Source organism: Mirounga angustirostris, unplaced genomic scaffold (genome assembly GCF_029215605.1).
Source record: "Mirounga angustirostris isolate CCGP_5_RB_7025 unplaced genomic scaffold, mMirAng1.0.hap1 SCAF_6, whole genome shotgun sequence".
NCBI classification, from domain to species: domain Eukaryota; kingdom Metazoa; phylum Chordata; class Mammalia; order Carnivora; family Phocidae; genus Mirounga; species Mirounga angustirostris.
In genome coordinates, this window is record NW_026991714.1 from 85,025,403 (window position 1) to 85,045,259 (window position 19,857).

The 19,857-nt window shown below is 43.0% G+C and overlaps 1 protein-coding gene across 1 annotated transcript in view; it reads right to left on the reverse strand.

Moving 5' to 3' along the window:
• Positions 1 to 894: 894 nt before the first annotated feature.
• The window catches only part of DISC1 (DISC1 scaffold protein), a 366,833-nt gene continuing 347,870 nt past the window's right edge, over positions 895 to 19,857 (reverse strand). The window contains exons 12-13 of the mRNA XM_064594632.1: positions 11,548 to 11,666; positions 895 to 1,449 (exon numbers count right to left, since the gene is read on the reverse strand). Coding sequence (XP_064450702.1) covers positions 1,311 to 1,449; positions 11,548 to 11,666 — 258 coding nt within the window. The 3' untranslated portion in view covers positions 895 to 1,310. The remainder of the gene's footprint in view (positions 1,450 to 11,547; positions 11,667 to 19,857) is intronic.

A 19,857-nucleotide genomic window follows, 5' to 3' on the forward strand; every position in this document is an offset into this window, starting at 1 on the left:
ATGCACTGCCTTCCAGAGTATGCACTGCCTTCCTGAGTATGCACTGCCTTCCTGAGTATGCACTGTCTTCCTGAGTATGCACTGCCTTCCTGAGTACTGCACTGTCTTCCTGAGTACTGCACTGCCTTCCTGAGTATGCACTGCCTTCCTGAGTATGCACTGCCTTCCTGAGTACTGCACTGCCTTCCTGAGTATGCACTCTCTTCCTGAGTACTGCACTGTCTTCCTGAGTACTGCACTGCCTTCCTGAGTATGCACTGCCTTCCTGAGTATGCACTGCCTTCCTGAGTATGCACTGTCTTCCTGAGTACTGCACTGCCTTCCTGAGTATGCACTGCCTTCCTGAGTATGCATTGCCTTATGAAGTACTGTACTGCCCTACTGAGTATGCTTACTGAGTACTGCACTGCTTTCTTACTAAGTCTGCACTGCCTTCCTGAGTATATGCACTCTCTTACTGAATACTGCATTGTACTGAATGAAGGTGTCCACATCCACATCCTGCCTGGCACTGAGTGAAACAAGTTAGGGAGGAAAAGAGGAGAGGCCCAGAAGTTTAAACTTGTCATCTGATCCCTTCATGCCCCTGCTCTCTTCCTGCTTTCATTGTGGGCAAATTTTAGGATGTCCTGGTGAAACACCAAGGACCCTTTCGGTAGGAATGCCTGTTGCCAAAATAGGAAAATCAGAAGACTGCACCTCATTGACAGGTTGTTACTTTAAAGCAAGGTCTTTTGAAATTTTTCATACGTATTCTTCTGAGATTATAGTGAATCACAGGAGAAGGTGAAAAGCTGTTAATTCCAGATCCTGGGGTTAATTAGCTCCCTTAGATCATGTGCCTGTAGGAAAGTATAACAGGTATGGTGATAGAGACTTACGTTTAGTTTCCTCTTTACAGGTTCTTAAATCAGGAGATACTTTAATTGCAACAGAAAGCAAGTGGTACAGGAAAAGAGACATTTTTCTAGCAGAATTCAACCCCAACTTCTGTCTAATGGGAGCTGAGACGAGAAGATTTTCAAGTCCTGTGTAGGATGCTCCCATGAGCAACACGGGAAAGGTGCCTCTGGCTGACACTTGGAAGCAAATCCAGCAGATCGTCCCCCTCCATCTTCCAATGTGCGGTCTCCCTGCTCTCAGCCCCAGGAGCGCAAAGAGGGACCACCTCTGTGCAGGGAGCCCTCAGGGCCCTGTGTCTGTAATGGATTCAGGCACATTGGCCGTGCCGGGGAGGTGAGAGAGGCCTCCGGTGCATCCATGTCAATGATGTGGCCGCTCACCCTCCTCCCCCCACATCCTGTCACGCCTCAGGCCTGTGCTTCCCGGACACCAGCTGTCACACAGGAAGCTGCAGCCTCTCTCTCTCCCACCTCCTTTGCTGGCTGTAGCTGCAGGATCATGGCCTGCAGAGTTTCCTTCACCATCTGGAGCTCCCTCTTGAGAGACTGTGCGCACATTGTTAAGGAACACACGCGAAGGTGACGGGCGGCGCTCGGTAGCCTCCGAGAGCTCTAATAAGAGCACGTGTGCTTGCTGGAAGCAGATGGGCACTGACATCTAATTGCAGTTTCAAGTTCTTCCAAATTGTGGGAATTAAATATTAATACAAATTTTACACTTCTTGTAAGAGCGATTGCCATCTCCATGAGGCCTGAGGTTATTAACTATCTCAAAAAAGGAAAAGGAAGAGTTGACTGGTAGACAGAGACAGATGGCCAACTGGGAGGTGCCGTGATGGAGGGTCAGTGTGACTGGGATTCCTGCTAAGCCCCAGACAGGGGCGGCTCAACTGCTTGGACAGCCCAGAGGGCAGAGGGCTGGAAATTAGAGGGTCCACAAGAATTCCAGTATTGGGGGCCACCGTAGGTCCAGACTCGGAGTCGTGAGGGACCATAGTCCCTGTTGGCCATGAGCCAGACTTGTTACCTTGTACAAATCACTTCGAACCTCAGTTTTCTGGTGAAACAATGATTTCCAAACCCCTGTAGGTTCTAATCTGCTGTCCTGTGTTATCATACCTCCCAGGGATTTGTAAAATAGCCATTCAGGGTACTCAAGATTTGATGGAGGAGTGCAGGGAGCTTGCCCTTTCTGGGTTGGCTGGTTGGTTTTACTTTCCTCACCTTTAAAGTTATTTCTTAACTAGAGAAAACCATCATAGAGAACTTAGCAAATAATCATATGGGCTAAATAAGGCTGTTATTCTCTTAAGAAATTAGCCCTTTTCTGGGACTATGTTTAACAAATGGTTCTTTTTCTATTCACGGTGAGGTCCCTGTTTCCTTGAGTACCTATAGTCAGAACAACTCAAAGATAAACAGGACAAGAGACAGATTGAATTCTTTTAGTTTCATAAGCAAATTAATTTCACTTCATCCAAGAGCAATGAAGGGGAAGTATGGGAATATGTCACTTAAACATCACTTAAATACTGTTAAATCATCACATGAGGTCAAACCATTTAAGTATTCCTAGATCAGATATGGAGAAAACAGGGAGAAAGCTTTGGGAAAAGTAGCTCTCACAGACCATCAATGCTACAATGTTATTTATATTTAAGTACAATGTCAATGCAATGTCAAGAGAAAAAGATACCCCCAGGTTATAACTGTAGAAAGCTTTCTCTTTCTTTTTTAAATAAAGAACTCCAGAGGATCCTGGGAATTATGCAAATGAATTTTCCTAAGCAAAAATGCTGAACCACCCTGAAAAGCTTTTGGCAGCTTCACCAGACTTCATCATTTGTGTAATTTACATTCATTTACTAGGATGGTTCGCTCCTTGCACTTGAACTTGAGGGGAATGAGGGTGGGGATGAGTGGGTGCAAGGAAAGAAAGAATCCCGTATTTACCTAAAAAAATAAAATAAAATAAAAGGCTTCATTTTCTTCCATTTCTCTGGACAACTCTGCTAATCTTTAGTGAAAACAACTATGATTTTATATGAGTAAAAGCATATGGGGTCCCAGACTAAATACCAAGCTGCAATTTAATCACAAAGTTATGTTACATTTAATAAAGAATAAGCATAGAGCTTAAGTAGTTTATGAATCCTGAGAAACTCTTGAGATTTAATTACCTTTAATATGCAGCCTGGGACTACACTCCCCTATTTGTAATTATTATTGCTAAAAGATGACACTGGTTTTTAGAGAGAGGATTGAACCAAAATAAGATATTTCTTAAAGAACTTGTACAATTCCTGGCCCTGGCAGAACACACTGAAAGGTTTTTAAAAAGAGACCAAGAGAGAAGCCACAAAGGAAAAAGACTAAGTTATATAATTAAACTAACACATCAGCCCTTCATAGAACAATCAGCAATGACACACGGAGGAATCAGAAGACAGGGATTGAAGCAAATGATCACCAGCAACGGAAAACTGGCAAATCACTTAATGCTTTCATGTTCTCACTTGGAAAATGCACATTTTCAGGAGCTCTCCTCCACTAGCTAGAAGGGATACTGCCCAATTCATGAATTGTTTAATAAAACCAACTAGATCTTCAAAAACATAAAATAAAAATAGAAAATAGAAATAAATAAAGTGCATATTCTCATACCTTCTTCCCAAGGATAGAATTAAAAGAAATATTTTTTTTCTTGTAAGCATATAGGGCCTTTTGTGAGGCGCTATGAAATGTAAGGTTTATTTACTAATGCAGTGGATGTAGCGAACAGCCTAGGCTCTGTCGAAGCAGGACTAGACATCAGAAATCCTGGAAACCTCATTTAGTGAGCCTATAGAGTAATGATCACCAAAATGATTAAAATCATGTTTTTATTACAAGTGTTGATGAGGATGTGCAGAAAAAGGAACCCTCTTGCACTGTTGGTGGGAATGCAAACTGGTACAGCCACTGTGGAAAACAGTATGGAGGTTCCTCAAAAAATTAAAAATAGAGCTACCCTATGACCCAGGAATTCTACTACTGGGCATTTACAAAAAAGAATATGAAAACACTAATTAGAAGAGATACATGCTTCCCTATGTTTATTGCATCATTATTTACAACAGACAAATTATGAAAGCAGCCCAAGTGTCCATTGATAGATGAATGAACAAAGAAAAACTGATATATATATATATATATATATAATGGAATGTTACTTGGCCATATCAAAGAATGAAATTTTGTCATTTGCAACAACATTGATGGACCTAGAATATAATGCTAAGTGACATAAATCAGAGAAAGACAAATACCATATGAGCTCATTCATATATGGAGTTTAAGAAACAAAACAAACAAAAATACTCTTTTTTTTTTTTTTTTTTGGTTTAAGACTCTTAACTGTAGGGAACACACTGATGGTCACCAGAGGGGAGGTGGGTGGGGGGATGGGCAAAACAGGTGAAGGGGATTAAGAGCACACTTATCATGATGAGCACTGGGTGATGAATGGAAGTGTTGAATCACTATTTTGTGCACCTGAAACTAATATAACACTGTACTTTACCTACACTGGAATATTTTTTATAAACTGAAAAAAATCATGTTTTTATTTACCAAATACCTCTCTCTAACCAACCTGCCTGTATGATGCCTTACAAATGTAAGTTCCAAAACATTTTGATTGCACTAAAATGGAAGAGAATCCAGGATAAAATGTGCAGTGGGAGTGGGGAGGACCAAGTTACAGAACAATTTCTATGGAATGAAAAACCTATACACATAAGTGATTTCTGCTAGAAAAGTGCCTTGGAAGGACACAGTGATAAACTTCTAGGTATTGAATCTGGGAGGAATATGCAGCCTTTTATTTTTTTTTCATACTTCTGTAATATTCAAATGGACATGCATACTTTTATATTTAAATCAATATATTTATAAAAGAAATCACTTGAAACATTTCACCATTAAGTAGTTGGGGAAATAAAAGAATAGAAAGAGAATAGAAAGAGATCCTTGTTCTTTCCTTCACTCATTCAAATATTCAAACATTTCCTGAGCTCCTACTGTGCACTAAGAAAGGTTCTGAAAAAAAAAAGAAAAAGAAAAAGAAAGTTTCTGGATGTAGGAAGCACAGGAGTGAACTAAACAAAGTCACGGCCAACCTGCCATGTAGTGCCAGCAAGCTGAACAGAAAATAAATTCACACGGGCACGTATGCAGACTGCTAGATGGAGGTGGTAGAGGGTTTGGAGCAAGGGAGCAAGGGAGTGACTGATCACTCCAGCCACTTTCATCACTAGTAGGTTCAAGGGGGCAGAGGAAGAAGCAGGGAGATCAGAGGAGGTGGTTGCAATAATCCAATAATCCAGGGAAGAAAAGATCACGTACTGAACCCAGCTAGTGGCCGTGGAGGTGAGAGGTGACCAGATTCTGCATATGTTCTAAAGGTTGAGCCAAGGGCATATGGTGACGGACCAGATGTGGAATGTGAAAGAAGGAAAAGACATTGAGAATGACTCCCAGATTTTTTATCTAAGCAATGAACTTGCAATTTATCAAGGAGATGACTGAACATGAGTTGGATTTTTTTGAGGGTTGGGAGGAATTTTGGAAAAGCCTATTTGTCAGCCAAGGGGAAATGTTGAGTGGGAAGCAGACATGAGTCTGAGGTTTGGGGTGAGATCCAGCCTGGAGATACGTACTTGGAGGTTATGTTGAAAAATATATTTTAAAAAATATTTTCATACTTTCTCACTTTATTCCATTTGCTACAGCTAACCAAGATCTTAAGGTTACTAAGTAGAGTAGGTTTAGAATCAGCGTTTCTGATTGTTAGTCCAATAAACTCAACATGGGAGCCCATTGACATATTTGACCTTGGTTTTTATCAAACCACTGAGCAAATAAAGTAAAACTCAAGTACTGAATTTTAGGTAGATATGATGGAGGCTCACTCATCTAAGTATAAGAGTAAGTCTCAAAGAGCTGAATGATTCTTGTGATTGCCTGTGCCCTTGAGACTTCTAGAGCTAAATATAAAGTTCCCCTGTAACAGATATGCCACCAGATTATCTGTGGCGTCTAAGAAAATGAGCACATTAATTATAAGAATGGCACAAGGATTGACATGCCAACATCTTTAAAAACACCTTTGGAGCCCAACACCATTCTTTACCACCTTGGGGTAGACTATTCACATATTAAGCAACTGTATAACTTCTTGCTAACAAAGTTAGGCAAGCTGCGTTTGCAATCCATAAAGGGGTAAGATAGTAAGACACCTTTCCCAGATGTCATGCAGGCATACGGTGGTAAGACAATATCGTCATTTAGGGCAGCCATTTGCAAAGACCTTCAAATTCTTTCAAGGAGATCTTTTGTTTACATATAAAAACAATTGAGTGTTTGACTGTCAATTGGGTTTCCAAGCAATCCTGTTAGAAGCGTAGGCAAAAGTAGATCAGCTCATCTGGTCTGGTTCGGTTCAAAAAGAAACGACAGTATTCCTCTGAAACGGCCTCTCATTTGTTAAAGTGTTTCTTCCCATCAACAGTGATGCCTTTGCGGCCCTTTGGGCTTTACAGTGTGAGGACATTTAACTTCAGGAAAAAGCCGAAGGGGAGGAATGCAGCTATTGAAGAGCAAGGAGGAAAGCCTCATGAATGCACGTGACCTGCTGGAATACATTCGATGTTTTTACAGGGGCACTCTTTGGGATGCCCACCCAGTGCCAAGTTCACGTTGTGCCGAGCCAACAGCAGGACAGCCCAGGATCCACACTACCGCCTCGGCTTCCTCCCCCCACCCCACTCCCTTTGGTGGAAGCCAAAGGAATTAATCCTGGCCACCATATCCGCATCAGCCCAGCACACACAACGCCACAGTGCTTTCAACGACAGCCTCTTACGGTCTGTTTTCTTCTCTCTAAGATTCATAACTAGAGTTCTGTGATCCCCATGGCCCCTCTTCCAGCTCTTTAGCTCTAGAGTGGAAAACATTTCCAAGAAGGCCCAACAATCTCCCTTTACCTGTTACCTTTGTCTGTTCAAGCTACACAATTGAAAGTTGAACCAGACATGGGATCTTAAGGGGATGTGATGTTTGTGCATGTGCCTGGATGTATTTAGGGTATTTGCATGCCATCAAGCACCACCAAAACTAATCGATTGGGCACCATGCATTCCAAATAAGCAGAGAGAGCAGAATTCCATGAAGGTCTCCCGGACATGGATGCAAATAGAACCGCAAATAGAAGCAGTCTGACCCCATCCCATCTGTGACTCACAGGCAGGGAGAACTGCCCTGGGGCTTGAAATATGCCCAAAGTGTCCCAATTTTAGGTGTGCTTGCCCCTCCTTTGAAAATGTGTTGTAGAGTTGAAGGAGAAAAAAAAAAATGAGAAGAAACCTGCTTAAAAATCCACCTCACCTGGATAGTTTTCAGTTGAAGCGTTTTGAACATGGAGGAACCCTTCAAAATGGTTTTCGAAACATAACTGCTAATTAGGACCCAAAATGACTGTGAAATTGTACTAGAGACTCAAACTGATGCTCTTGGAAATCCCGACTTGACTGGCAGGGAAGTCACACCTCCTGTCCTCTCCTCAGACAGGAGACATGAGTCACCTCTCTGAGTTGGCCGGCATTTCCAATTAATGGCGCACACTTCTTTCAGACACTCGCCACCACAGCAGCTGATGGGCTTGTGTCGTCCTTTGGTCATACTACCTGTAATTTAGTGAGTCTGTCAGGATGATGGAGACAAGGGCTATTCTCTCTCCCTTCTTGGATCTGTCAATCCAATGTCTTCTTCATAAAAAGCAGGACACTCTCTGCAGGCTGCCTGTAGCCCCAGGATCAAGTCAGGATGCCCAGAGGATCTGTTTGGAAGCTCATCTCCACTGTCGATGAGTGGTCCACCCCTCGCTGACGCCTCACTAGCAACCCTTTCTCACGTGCATGGCTTACGCAGAAGCTCAGTGCCTTCCACATGAAGCATGAGCATCCGTAGCTGCCAAGGCTTGAATCTTCTGGACATGGACATTCATGGTGGACTCATGTTCATTGTGTTCATGCTACATCATAGGCACAGTAGGCTCTGGCAGAGTGCTTAATGGAATCAAACAAAAATATGACACTCACTGTGTAATTCTTTCTTGTTGTTGATGGCAAGCTGTTTCTTTCAACCATACACAGCTTTGTATCTTTGATCAAGAATGGAAACACAAACCAGTCAGAGTTTGGCTGGAGGATTCAGCAGCCTCTTTGAAGCTCTAGATAAGCTCTAATTTGGAACAAGGGCTTTGGTTTGTGCAGGGAGGGAGCCTCTGCAGAGCCTTGCAAATATGTCTTTCTATCTTAGGGTGCCACGTTCCCCTCAAATCTAAGTGCTGTTTTGTAGGAGTTCAAAGATTAGCTTCTGTGTCTTTGCTCTCAATTGGGGACACAGAACAAAGCCTGGGATTCGGAGGAAAGTTTGGGTTGAAATCCACATTGCAGTACAGATTTGGTTGGAGGGGAGGAAAGTGTCTTCCGTACCTAAACAGTGTTTTCCAACCCAGGTCTGACATACCCCCAGTATGTCTCCACTTATCTCAGCAAGGATCAGCCAAATTCTCAAAAACAGAACTTCAATAGCTACTTTTATTATAGCTTAAAAATTTTAGAGTAACTGTATATTCCACATAACAGGCCTGTCCATTTACTTGTAGGCAGAGCTACCTCCCAATGGGCCAACAAGGACCACAGAGCTTGCCACTCATTAGAAATGACCCTGGAGCAGTCACCTAATTTCGGTTTTCTCAACTATCAAGTAGAAAGATTAATCCCCATCTACCTATAGCTGTTTGGTAGACTTAAATGACTTTTTATATAGGCCACTCTGTGGTTACAGACTGACTCATTCAAGCATCTATTACGAAATAATTGAATAAACCTGTCTTGAAACCTCTTACATATAAATAGGATGTGACTGGAACTTTTGACACAAACACTGAAAATGTTGAGGCAAATGGACTTGGAGAATGTGATTTCTACCTAAAACCTAGCACCTACCATGTACAAACGTGTTAAAGAATTTTCCTGAATACAGCCTTGTGTAGCCCTCATGAAAACCTTAGAGACACATGTTACCGTCCACTGTTGCAGATGAGGAGGCTGAAGCATGAAGAGCCTTTATCAATTGTCCATGGTCCTGCTGCTCCTGAATCGTGGACTGGCTGTGGGGCCACTAAAAGGGGCTTATCTACACACAGCTCTGCCCCCTCTCAGCCTCCTCCTCTGCCACTCATCCCTATTGGGAAAACCCAATTCCCTAGAACCAAACTTGACTATAAAATTTAGAAAATTTAGGTCTAGAGACCAGCACACACCCCGCCCCCAGCCCTTAGAATTGCTACCTGACTCCACTGTAAGCCTGAGGTACATCCCACTGGGGAAAGCTCCCACCTGTTGGGCTGGGGGCCGGGAACCCCTCTAGATGCATTGCCTCTCTGCATTCCATCGCTCCCAGACGCCCAGGCACAGATAGTCACTTGCCCGTTTGCTGGAGCCCATGTCCCTTTATAAGTCCTCAAATCCAGGTGATCCATGAACATAGAATAAACAAAAATGCAAGCCAAGAACTCTTCTGCTATTTCTTTGGCCAACTTTGTAGTGATAGTTTAAACACCAGTTTTATAAGGGGCAGGAAATTATGAAGAACAAAATGTCTGCTTTTAAAAATCTACCTTGATGGTAATGCAAGCTGGTGCAGCCACTCTGGAAAACAGTATGGAGGTTCCTCAAAAAGTTGAAAATAGAGCTACCGTATGACCTAGCAATCACACTACTGGGTATTTACCCCAAAGACACAAATGTAGTGATCCGAAGGGGCACCTGCACCCCGATGTTTATAGCAGCAATGTCCACAATAGCCAAACTATGGAAAGAGCCAAGATGTCCATCAACAGATGAATGGATAAAGAAGATGTGGTATATATATACAATGGAATATTATGCAGCCATCAAAAAAAACCTGAAATCTTGCCATTTGCAATGACGTGGATAGAACTAGAGGGTATTATGCTGAGCGAAATAAGTCAATCAGAGAAAGACATGTGTCATATGATCTCACTGATATGAGGAATTCTTAATCTCAGGAAACAAATTGAGGGTTGCACTGGAGTGGGGGTGGGGTGGGAGGGATGGGGTGGCTGGGTGATGGGCATTGGGGAGTGTATGTGCTATGGTGAGTGCTGTGAATTGTGTAAGACTGATGAATCACAGACCTGTACCTCTGAAACAAATAATGCAATATATGTTAAGAAAAAAAAAAGAAGAAGAAGATAGCAGGAGGGGAAGAATGAAGGGGGGGAAATCAGAGGGGAAGACGAACCATGAGAGATGATGGACTCTGAAAAACAAACTGAGGGTTCTAGAGGGGAGGGGGGAGGGGGGATGGGCCAGCCCGGTGATGGGTATTAAGGAGGGCACGTTCTGCATGGAGCACTGGGTGTTATACGCAAACAATGAATCATGGAACACCACATCAAAAACAAATGATGTAATGTATGGTGATTAACATAATAAAATAAAATTTTAAAAAAACTACCTTGAACAACGTGAAAGTAATTGTTGATCAAGCTGAAGAAATTTCCTGCTAAGTTTAATAACCAAGGTCTAAGATTTAAAGTTATAATGAGGAAGGAAACAGTGCTGAATCCATCATTAAACTACTGTGGATCTGAATACCTGTGATTAAGATTAGTCCTTGGCCATTCAAAGCTGTTTACACACACACAAACACACACACACACATACAGTCACTCAAGATAAAGTATAAAAAGAAGCAGAATTCTGAAAAGTAAGACAGCAATGAAAAGCAAAGACCAAAAGAGCTACATTTCCCACAAGCTCATTTGTAAGAGTCATACTACTGAATAGAAAAGATGAATGAACCGAGAATTGTTTTTATCAAGAAACGTGTCCACTTCTGATTGAATAATTGAAAAGATACAAGATGGGGCTGCAGATACCCTCATCTGTGTGCACATCCATCCATTTGCCCTCGAAAGAACTAACCAGAACTGAGTACGTCCACAGATCTGCACGGGATATGCACATATACCGAAGCTAATATGTTCTTACGCCTTCTTGCTCAGCGGCAACTAAGGTTGAGGAAGGCATCTGCAGATGGGACATCAAGTATATGGAGTCTTGTGCAAGAAGAAATTGAAAAGGAACGACCTAAAGTCCTATTAGTTATGATACTCTACTGCTCATTCCAGGGTAGAATTGTACGGTAAAGAAAATATAGAGAAGCCCCTAGAAAAACAGCCGGTCAGACCCAAAACCATCTGTGCCCCACAAACCCAGCTTCATGCCCCCTGAAAACTGCATTTTGTTTCGGCCTTCTATGCGTGTCTAAACTTCATGGTTAATTTTTAGTGGTCAGGCTTAATAATCAAAAATGCTGAATTACTCACCAAAAGCTAGAGAGAAAACACTGCATATAGGATGATCTCAAAGATCTAAGGTGTGTTCTGCTATAAATAACAGCAGTATCTATTTGTTTCCATCTGCTAGGGCATGGAAAAATTGAGTATTTTTTTAAGACTTGCTCTTACAAAACAACTAGCAGGTGCTTAATCTGCAAGATTAAAAGGATATGAATGAGATCTTCATCATGGCTGTGGATTGCTGTGTGAAGCTGATCTTCTAAGTACAATAACTTCTTGTCTATGGCTTCACATTTTTCTCCAAGTTCTGCAGAAAGGACGCAAGATTCCTGGCCAGAGAAAAAGAAAAAGATCACTTGTAAGCTATCGACTTTTTCAGGACCATGAGCACATCTGTACTTTACCCAGTGGTACCCAGAAGGAAGATTTCCCAACAGAGCCCCCCCAGCTTCTGCACGCCAGGAGAAGCATGCCAGAACCTTGGTCTTCCCTGGAGGTCATTCTTGAGAAGACATGAACCAATTTCAGGTTATTACCGAATGACAAGCTCCGCGGGTGACCTCCCTTATCCGGTCATTTCAAAGTGCTCTTTCCAGGATGTCAACTCCTAACATCGAATTATCAAAGGGGAAGCCTGAGTCTCCCAGCTGCATCCGTGGGCAGACTCACAATGTAACAGGAATTCGAACCAAAGTCGGGCTGAGGCGAGTCAGAGGAGCAACCCGGCTGCACCTGTAAGAACAGAGCTAGTCCTTTAAGGGCACAGGAACCCAATAGGGCACTGGACATGTCTTCACACACTAGTCACAGTGTCTGAAAGTTAGAAAATTAAGGAGACTTTAAATGCCATGGGGTATGTATTATATATACAGTTTCCGCTGCCACCACCCCAAGTGTTAATCCGCTCTCCCTCTCACCAGAGCAGAAGCCCCAGAAGATCAGAGCTGCTGAATGATAGGCCCCAGAAGAGCAAGGTGGATGGTGGCCTGCTCACTGTGGGGTCCAGAGCCCCTGACACACGGCAGGCATGGGGTACTCATTGGTTCCATGAATGGACATCCGAGTCTTAGAGCTCCTTCCTTCTCAGAGGCTTCCCCTTCAAACTTATATCCCACACATGAACCCCAAAAGTGTCCTCTCTATCTCACTTCCCAGCACAAAACCACCACCACAGAGCAGAGTCCAAACTCGGCCCCTTCACAACCGGCCACAAGGCTCACACCAGTTGTGTCCCCTCTCACACACAATCTAATTTTGGCCAACTGGATGGCCCTATTGCTTCCGGTCACGCTATTCTTCCAGCCGTTCTGATATGCGTTAGGTTCTCACAAGTGAAGGTAAAGCCCCTACAGGCATATGGGCTACCCATTCATTCCACACCTTCAAGCGCAATAACAGGACTTGGAAAAGAAAAGAATAAACAAGGTCAAAAAAAATGAGGAAGGGAAACAGAATCTTAGAACAAAGGGAAAGGGAAAAAGCAGCATTATGCTTAGTGAGATAAGCCAGACAGAGAAAGACAAATTTTGCATGATACCACTTCTGTGTGGATTCTATAAAAGCTGAATTTGTAGAAACAGAGTGTAGAAGGGTGGTTACCAGGGCCTGGGGCGTGGGGGTGGGGAGATGTTGTTAAAAGGGACAGACTTGCACCTAGAAGATAGAATTAAGTCCTGGTTATCTAATACACAGCACAGTGATTATAGTCAACAATACTACAGTATAAACTTGGAAAATACTAACAGACTAGATGGGAAACGTTCTCACCACAACAAAGATATGATACTTATGTGATGTGAGAGAGCTGTTAGCTAACACTAGGGTGGTAATCATATTACCATACATAAAATGTCCCAAGTCAACACATTGTACATCTTTTTTTTTTTTAATTTTTTTAAAATTTTTTTTCTTTTTTCTTTGAGAGAGAGACAGAACGTGCATAGGAGTACAGGTTGGGGGGACACAGAGGGAGGGGGAGAGAGAGAATCTTAAGCAGGCTCCACTCCCAGCATGGAGCCCAACACGGGGCTCTATCTCACACCCCTGAGATCATGACCTGAGCAGAAACCAAGAGTCTAACACTTAACTGACTGAGCCACCCAGGTGCCCCAATATGTTATTCATCTTAAACTTACAGCCTGTTCTAAGTCAATTATATTTCAGTAAAAAAAACATAATAAATAGATAGATAAAAAGCACCAAAAAGCAAGTCATTAAAATCTAACCCCCAAAATTTAAAAATAAAAATACATACATACATACATACATACATACATACAATTTAACCAAATGTAAAAGTAATATTTTCTCAACCTGGAGTGAAAGTCTTCGAAGGTATACTAAAAAGAATTTTGCATAAGGGAAAGAATTAAGATATATATTTAGATTAAACTGCAGGGTTACTACAAAAGCTACAATTAATACCCAAAAAGAACAATGAAATGCCCAGGTGTGGTGATATTTACTGTTAAAAAGGACTTAGAGATCACGAGTTATGTAATATTATAATTGGAGGCCATGAATAATCATTAAACCCAGATATGTAACTTAATATTCATTATATTAACTCCAGAATGCTTTTGAGTTTATATCCCAGTTGGTCAACTATATTAGAATAGAACAGGGCTAAGGGGAACTATAAATAACTATTGCAAATATTGGAGAAGTCTTTTGTATTGCAAGTAAATGTATAGACAGAAGAAAAAAATCTAGTGACAACATCAAACCATTTCAAGGACAAATGGACACAAACGAGAAGGTCCATGAAGCACGCATGACGGTTTGCCCGTCATTGATCACGGCAGTGATGATGAGAAGTCGGCGAATATATAAAAATCACATATGCATCCTTATTTTACTGATCCTAAAAGTAATCACATTCTCATTCAAAGATGCAGAATTACAGGGCAGACAAATCACACGGAAGCGGAGACAGTGGGCAATGAGCAACGCCACCATCATGCGTGAAATAAATGAGTCGCGAAAAAGAGCATCTGGAGGCAAATGATTGGCAGCCATGAGACTCTGAGTCATACACAAAGGAGAAAAGCATCGTGTTGGGGGGTGGGGGGGAATGCACATGACTGAAAATACATTTGAAGAGAGGAAAAACACAGGCTCAGAACGCAGAACCAAGGAATTGAAAGCACTTAAGATAGAGGCAAATGACTTAATCCTCACCTTCAGGCTAAAACAAATAGAAATCAAAGCTGAATTAAATTCATTTAAAATATGGCTTTACAGGGGCACCTGGGTGGCTCACTTGTTAAGCGTCTGCCTTTGGCTCAGGTCATGATCCCAGGGTCCTGGGATCGAGCCCCACATTGGGCTCCCTGCTCCGCGGGAAGCCTGCTTCTCCCTCTCCCACTCCCCCTGCTTGTGTTCCCTCTCTCGCTGTGTCTCTCTCTGTCAAATAAATAAAATCTTTAAAAAAATATATGGCTTTACATTTGCCCCCCCCACAAACAGATAAGCCCCACCTGTTTGCCTTTTAGAATTATGTACAGATTAATAGTGATTGCGTGAATCGGGAAAACATTTCAGACCAGGTAGCAAAAACTTTAAATTGTTCATAGCCTGTGATCCATTAATTCCATTTCCTGGAATCTATCACAAAGAAATAAATTTTATTTGGATTTAAATAACTTTTATTAAACCTTTTAAATAAGTATGGAAAATGTTACATATGTTAAATAAAAATATATTTTAATAATGCAAAAATAATTGCATGAAAAGCATGGGAAAGAAGAAATAAAATGTCCAACAATAAAAGGGGTGGTTAAAATAAATTCTGGTATATTTAATTCATATTTAGCCATTAAAATCATCTTTAAGACAGTAATATTTAATGATGAGGCAATATACAATGGAAAAAGCACTAAAATATTGACAATTATTATTTCGAAGAGTGGTGTTATAGAAGATTTTTATTTTCTTCTCCATACTTTGTTGTATTTTCCACCTCTCTAAAATATAAGAAAGAAAAAAGTTACCGAGGACACTGATTCAAGCCATAATGGAATAGTATGGAAGAAATACACCTGAATATTTTTAAAAGCAAGTTCACAGATTAAAAAGACATAAAGAGGCAAAAAGAAACTCAAAGAACTTATGGTTCTATGACCACTAACGGAAGACCTGACTGGCCCTCTGACACTGGGCTGTTTCTCTAACTCATAGAATCTCTACGAGGCTCCTACACAGACCACGACTTGGTGGCCCAACAGACGCTGCTCCTGAACTCCTGGTCCTGTGTGTGACCCAGTTGGGCGTTACTTGGGAGTTTATGGAATCTTGGAAAGAGAACTCATTTAAGACCTCACCTGAGCAGTGACAGCTGATGAAGGGCAGATCTATGTATTTCTACCAACCTGGTGAAAAATTCTGCTCTGTCCAAAGGAATCCTACCTGACCACAGAGACCAAGGTGGGACCAGAGTCATGGGTATAAAGTGAACACAGTTGCAGAGGTCCTGCCTGTCAACCTTAAACCTGAGGGACTAGGCAGAACTTTTGTATTTTCCATGCTATGCCCAGGTATGGCAGAGTGTATGTGTAGCCCCAGCCATACAGCCTTCCAGAACCTTGCCCCTCTGCTGTTTATTACTCCTCCCCCTTGAACCTGGCTGGGCTGTTGAGAATTGAAGGATTCTTTTCAATGAACAGAACATGGCAAAAGTGACATGCCTGACTCTCATAACAGATGATATGTCTTCTCAGATCACTTGCCCTTGAACCTGGCCTCCATGTTGTGAGGAAGCCCAGAGCCCACGGCAAGCCATGTGTGGGTATCTGGTTGAGAGTCCCAGCTAAGGCCCCTGCTGACAGCCAGACACAGATGGGACTAAGTCTTCAGATGATTCCAAGCTCCATATTCAAGTCATCCACCTGACAGTCAAACAGCGTGGGGCAGAGACAGCCTTTCCTGCAGTGCCCCATCCGAATTCCTGACCCACAGATCCATGCATATTGTAAATGGTTGTTCTAAATCACTAAGTTGGGATGATTTGTCATGCAGTTATAATAGCTAGCACAGCGGGCTAGACAGGTCGTACCCTACACAGGATCCTGTGTGGATAGATAGGACTGTTGCAGAATGCTGGTAGGAAGTGCACTGCCTGGATAGATAGGACTGTTGCAGAACGCTAGTAGGAAGTGCACTGCCTGGATAGATAGGACTGTTGCAGAACGCTAGTAGGAGAGTGCACTGCCTGGATAGATAGGACTGTTGCAGAATGCTAGTAGGAGAGTGCACTCTCGCTGGTTCCTAGCTACTCTCACTGGTTCTTAGGTAAGAGCCACCCCAAGACTGACTAGATCTTGAAGCTCAACAACATGCTAATGCCCAGGCTTGTCTCAGATGGGAAGGTGCCAGCCGTGCTGGGAACTGTGGCTCTGAGCTGAGGCGTGCAAGAAGGAGATTTCGATGAGCCGCCCCTGCCACCAGTCCCTGGTCCCCAGATCCCTGGCTCCTGGTCAAATGTGCAGGCAGGGCTATGAAACAGTGCAGACACATATTCTGAGCAATATATCTACTTGCAATAAGACCAACAGGGCCCCACCTCCTTTTACCTCTGGGAGAAGTGACTCTTTAGTAGACACTCAACACAGCAAGGTGCTTCCACCACAAGAGGCAGAAGTAACAGACCAGTGGGTTTCTGTGTTGGTATGTCACACTCGCCTGGGGGCACACTCACTGCATGGAATAAAGGACAATATTGTTGCACTATGTAAATGGTTATGTCCTCCTGCGAACATGAGCGTGCGTTGGCTCCAGTCACAGAGGATGGCAAGCGTCTCTGCCGGGGGCATCAAGCGTGCTTTCTCTCTTGCTTTGAGAACACCTTTCCCGAGTGTGTTCTTTTAAGCCAGTGGGTTTTAGGCTTTCCTCAGCAGAGATGCCCTGGCAGGAGAGCAGGGGGCTTGACTGCCAACTATCCCCCAATTTCTGATTTTATCCATTTTATGTCTAAGCCTTGATGGAAAGCTAAAAACAAGTAAAGGAAATAGGAGCTATTAAAGGGGTTTTTTTTTTGCTTGTTTGTCTTAAAAGAAAGGAAACTTCTTTCAAAGAAGTTGTCCTTCCATATAAGCTTTGGCAGCTCTGGCATTTCTGGTTAAGTGAACTGTAAATCAGCTATACTATTCAGGAGTCCCCAGCTTGGGATGTAACTACATGAAAATGAAGCCCCTTATCCAACACCCACCTTGTTTCCCAGGATATCAAATGCAAGCCTTTATAAAGGGCCACCTCAGTGAGGGCCAGTAAGGATGTTATGAACCCTTCCCTGAGGATCCTAATACCTAGAAACAGAGAGAATTAGAGCTGGCAGGGGGCTTCGGAATGATCTAGTTCAATTATTCCTTTTATATACACAGAAAGCATCCCAGAGTCCCATGTCTTGCTGAAGGTCACACACTGAGAAAGTGGTGGGTTGGGGTCTACAACAGGAGTCTCCCATATCTAGCAGGCTCTTCCCTCCGGATCTGACTTAGCCACACGGAGGCAAAACACAGAGAGGGATTTTTGTGGGGCCGGCTCAGGGTGGGAGTGAGGGGGGCTACAAAATGATGACAGAAAGAAATCTGAGAAGTGAACGATGCCTGAAGATACCACCTCTCCTCCCTTCCACCCTCGGACTCTGTGAAGTCCGCTCTGATTCCTGGAGGGCTCTGCGTCATCAAGGGGTGCATCCTCCAGGATTCAGATAGATACGTATCAACTGGAGGTGGTAGTGATGGGCACCAGGACAACCCAGCTGCTGTGGTGAGCTGGGGACTTTTGATCCACGTGTCCATAAAACATAAGGCTGGAAGCAGAAGAAAGCAGATGAGTCACAGGGGAAGGAAGCGAGTATCTCCTTTCTGAATAAGAATAGGAGAGCCTTGATCTCTCATCTCTTTTATCACCTTGGCAGATTCCAAACTGAACTCTTCATGCACTGGGCTCCTCTTGGTTTGAAATCTGTAACATTTGCTTCCATTTTTATTATTAAATTAAATGTGGCAAAAAAAAATACCGAAAAACCAAAAACCCCACATGGCCATATGACTGACACCTGATAATAAAAATATCACCCCACTACAAAGTCACCAGTATTCCTAACTGAAATGGAATTTTGTAGGATTTGCAATTCTGAACGGAAAAAGTACAGGTTGTTTGGCATTTCAAAGTGGCTTTGAAAACTCTCCAGTAATTTGTCCCATCAGGTAGTCTCTTCAGCAATTCAAATTATGACTTTTTCTTTCTGTACCTCCATCCCCTCATTTAGCCCTAGGAGTATTTTCCCTCTGGGTCAGAATGCAGGTAAATGGCCCCATGGCTGAGCATTTCCCCTTCTCCGCCCGGCTAATACCATCTCTCTCTTCAAAACCCCGCAGATTCCACTTCTTCCAGGAATGCTTCCGGATTCCTGAATCTCCTATATCACCTGTGCTCAATTAGGGCTCAAGCTCCATCCTGCTTTACTGGGCACATACCTACCTGTCTCCCCCACCAGGAGGTGGCGCAATGGCATCCTGCCATTCTTCTAGCCCAGTGACTAATGCCCTTGAGGAAGCTATGCTGTTTCTCAGGTTGCATTACCCATGGCATCATCTAGCCGAAGTGTGAAGGGCCAGGCAGGAGGGATCCAGGGCTGTGAGACAGTCCTGTGTGCCCACCACAGCATTTCCATACAAATGCATCTTTCATGGGCCTCAGAAAAAGCCCTACATCTTCCCTACCGTCCCTCCACATGGGTATGATTTGGGAACATCAACTCGGCCGGGCAGTATTTCAAATGTAATTTGCCTAATTCACCTCATGATCAAAACCTGTAGACTTGAGGGGCGCCTGGGTGGCTCAGTCGGTTAAGCGTCTGCCTTCGGCTCAGGTCATGATCCCAGGGTCCTGGGATCGAGCCCCACATCGGGCTCCCTGCTCGATGGGAAGCCTGCTTCTCCCTCTCCCACTCCCCCTGCTTGTGTTCCCTCTCTCGCTGTGTCTCTCTCTGGCAAATAAATAAATAAAATCTTTAAAAAAAAAAAACAACTGTAGACTTGAATGTTTGCGCAGAAATTTTCAGCTGGGTTGAATCAGAGCTGATGTCAAATATCTGTCCTACTCGCCAAACTCAGGAAGCATGATTTAAAACAGAAAAGAGGATTTCCTTTGTGGGGCAGGATTTTCCCATTGAAATGACGTGCTACAACATTTATTGACAAAAGTTTATACTCAGATCCAAAAATGCATTCAGTGGCTCACCCAAACAGATGCCTAAACCTCAGAGTCTGGTGACAACCCGTCGCTGGCTCCATGGCCAGGGTCTCCAAGGACTTTTTTCCTTAGTGATATTTCCCATAAACAAGGCTAAGTCCTTGCCTGTGACATTTGGAGAATATCAACATTTAACGTTTTAAAAGTAGAGCCCATACCCAAAGGGTAGGGAATATATTACATCAAATAATTGTTTCGAAATGAGCAAGTATCTGGTAAAAATATCCCTAAGGCTACACCTGAAGTGATCAGGAAATCATATTG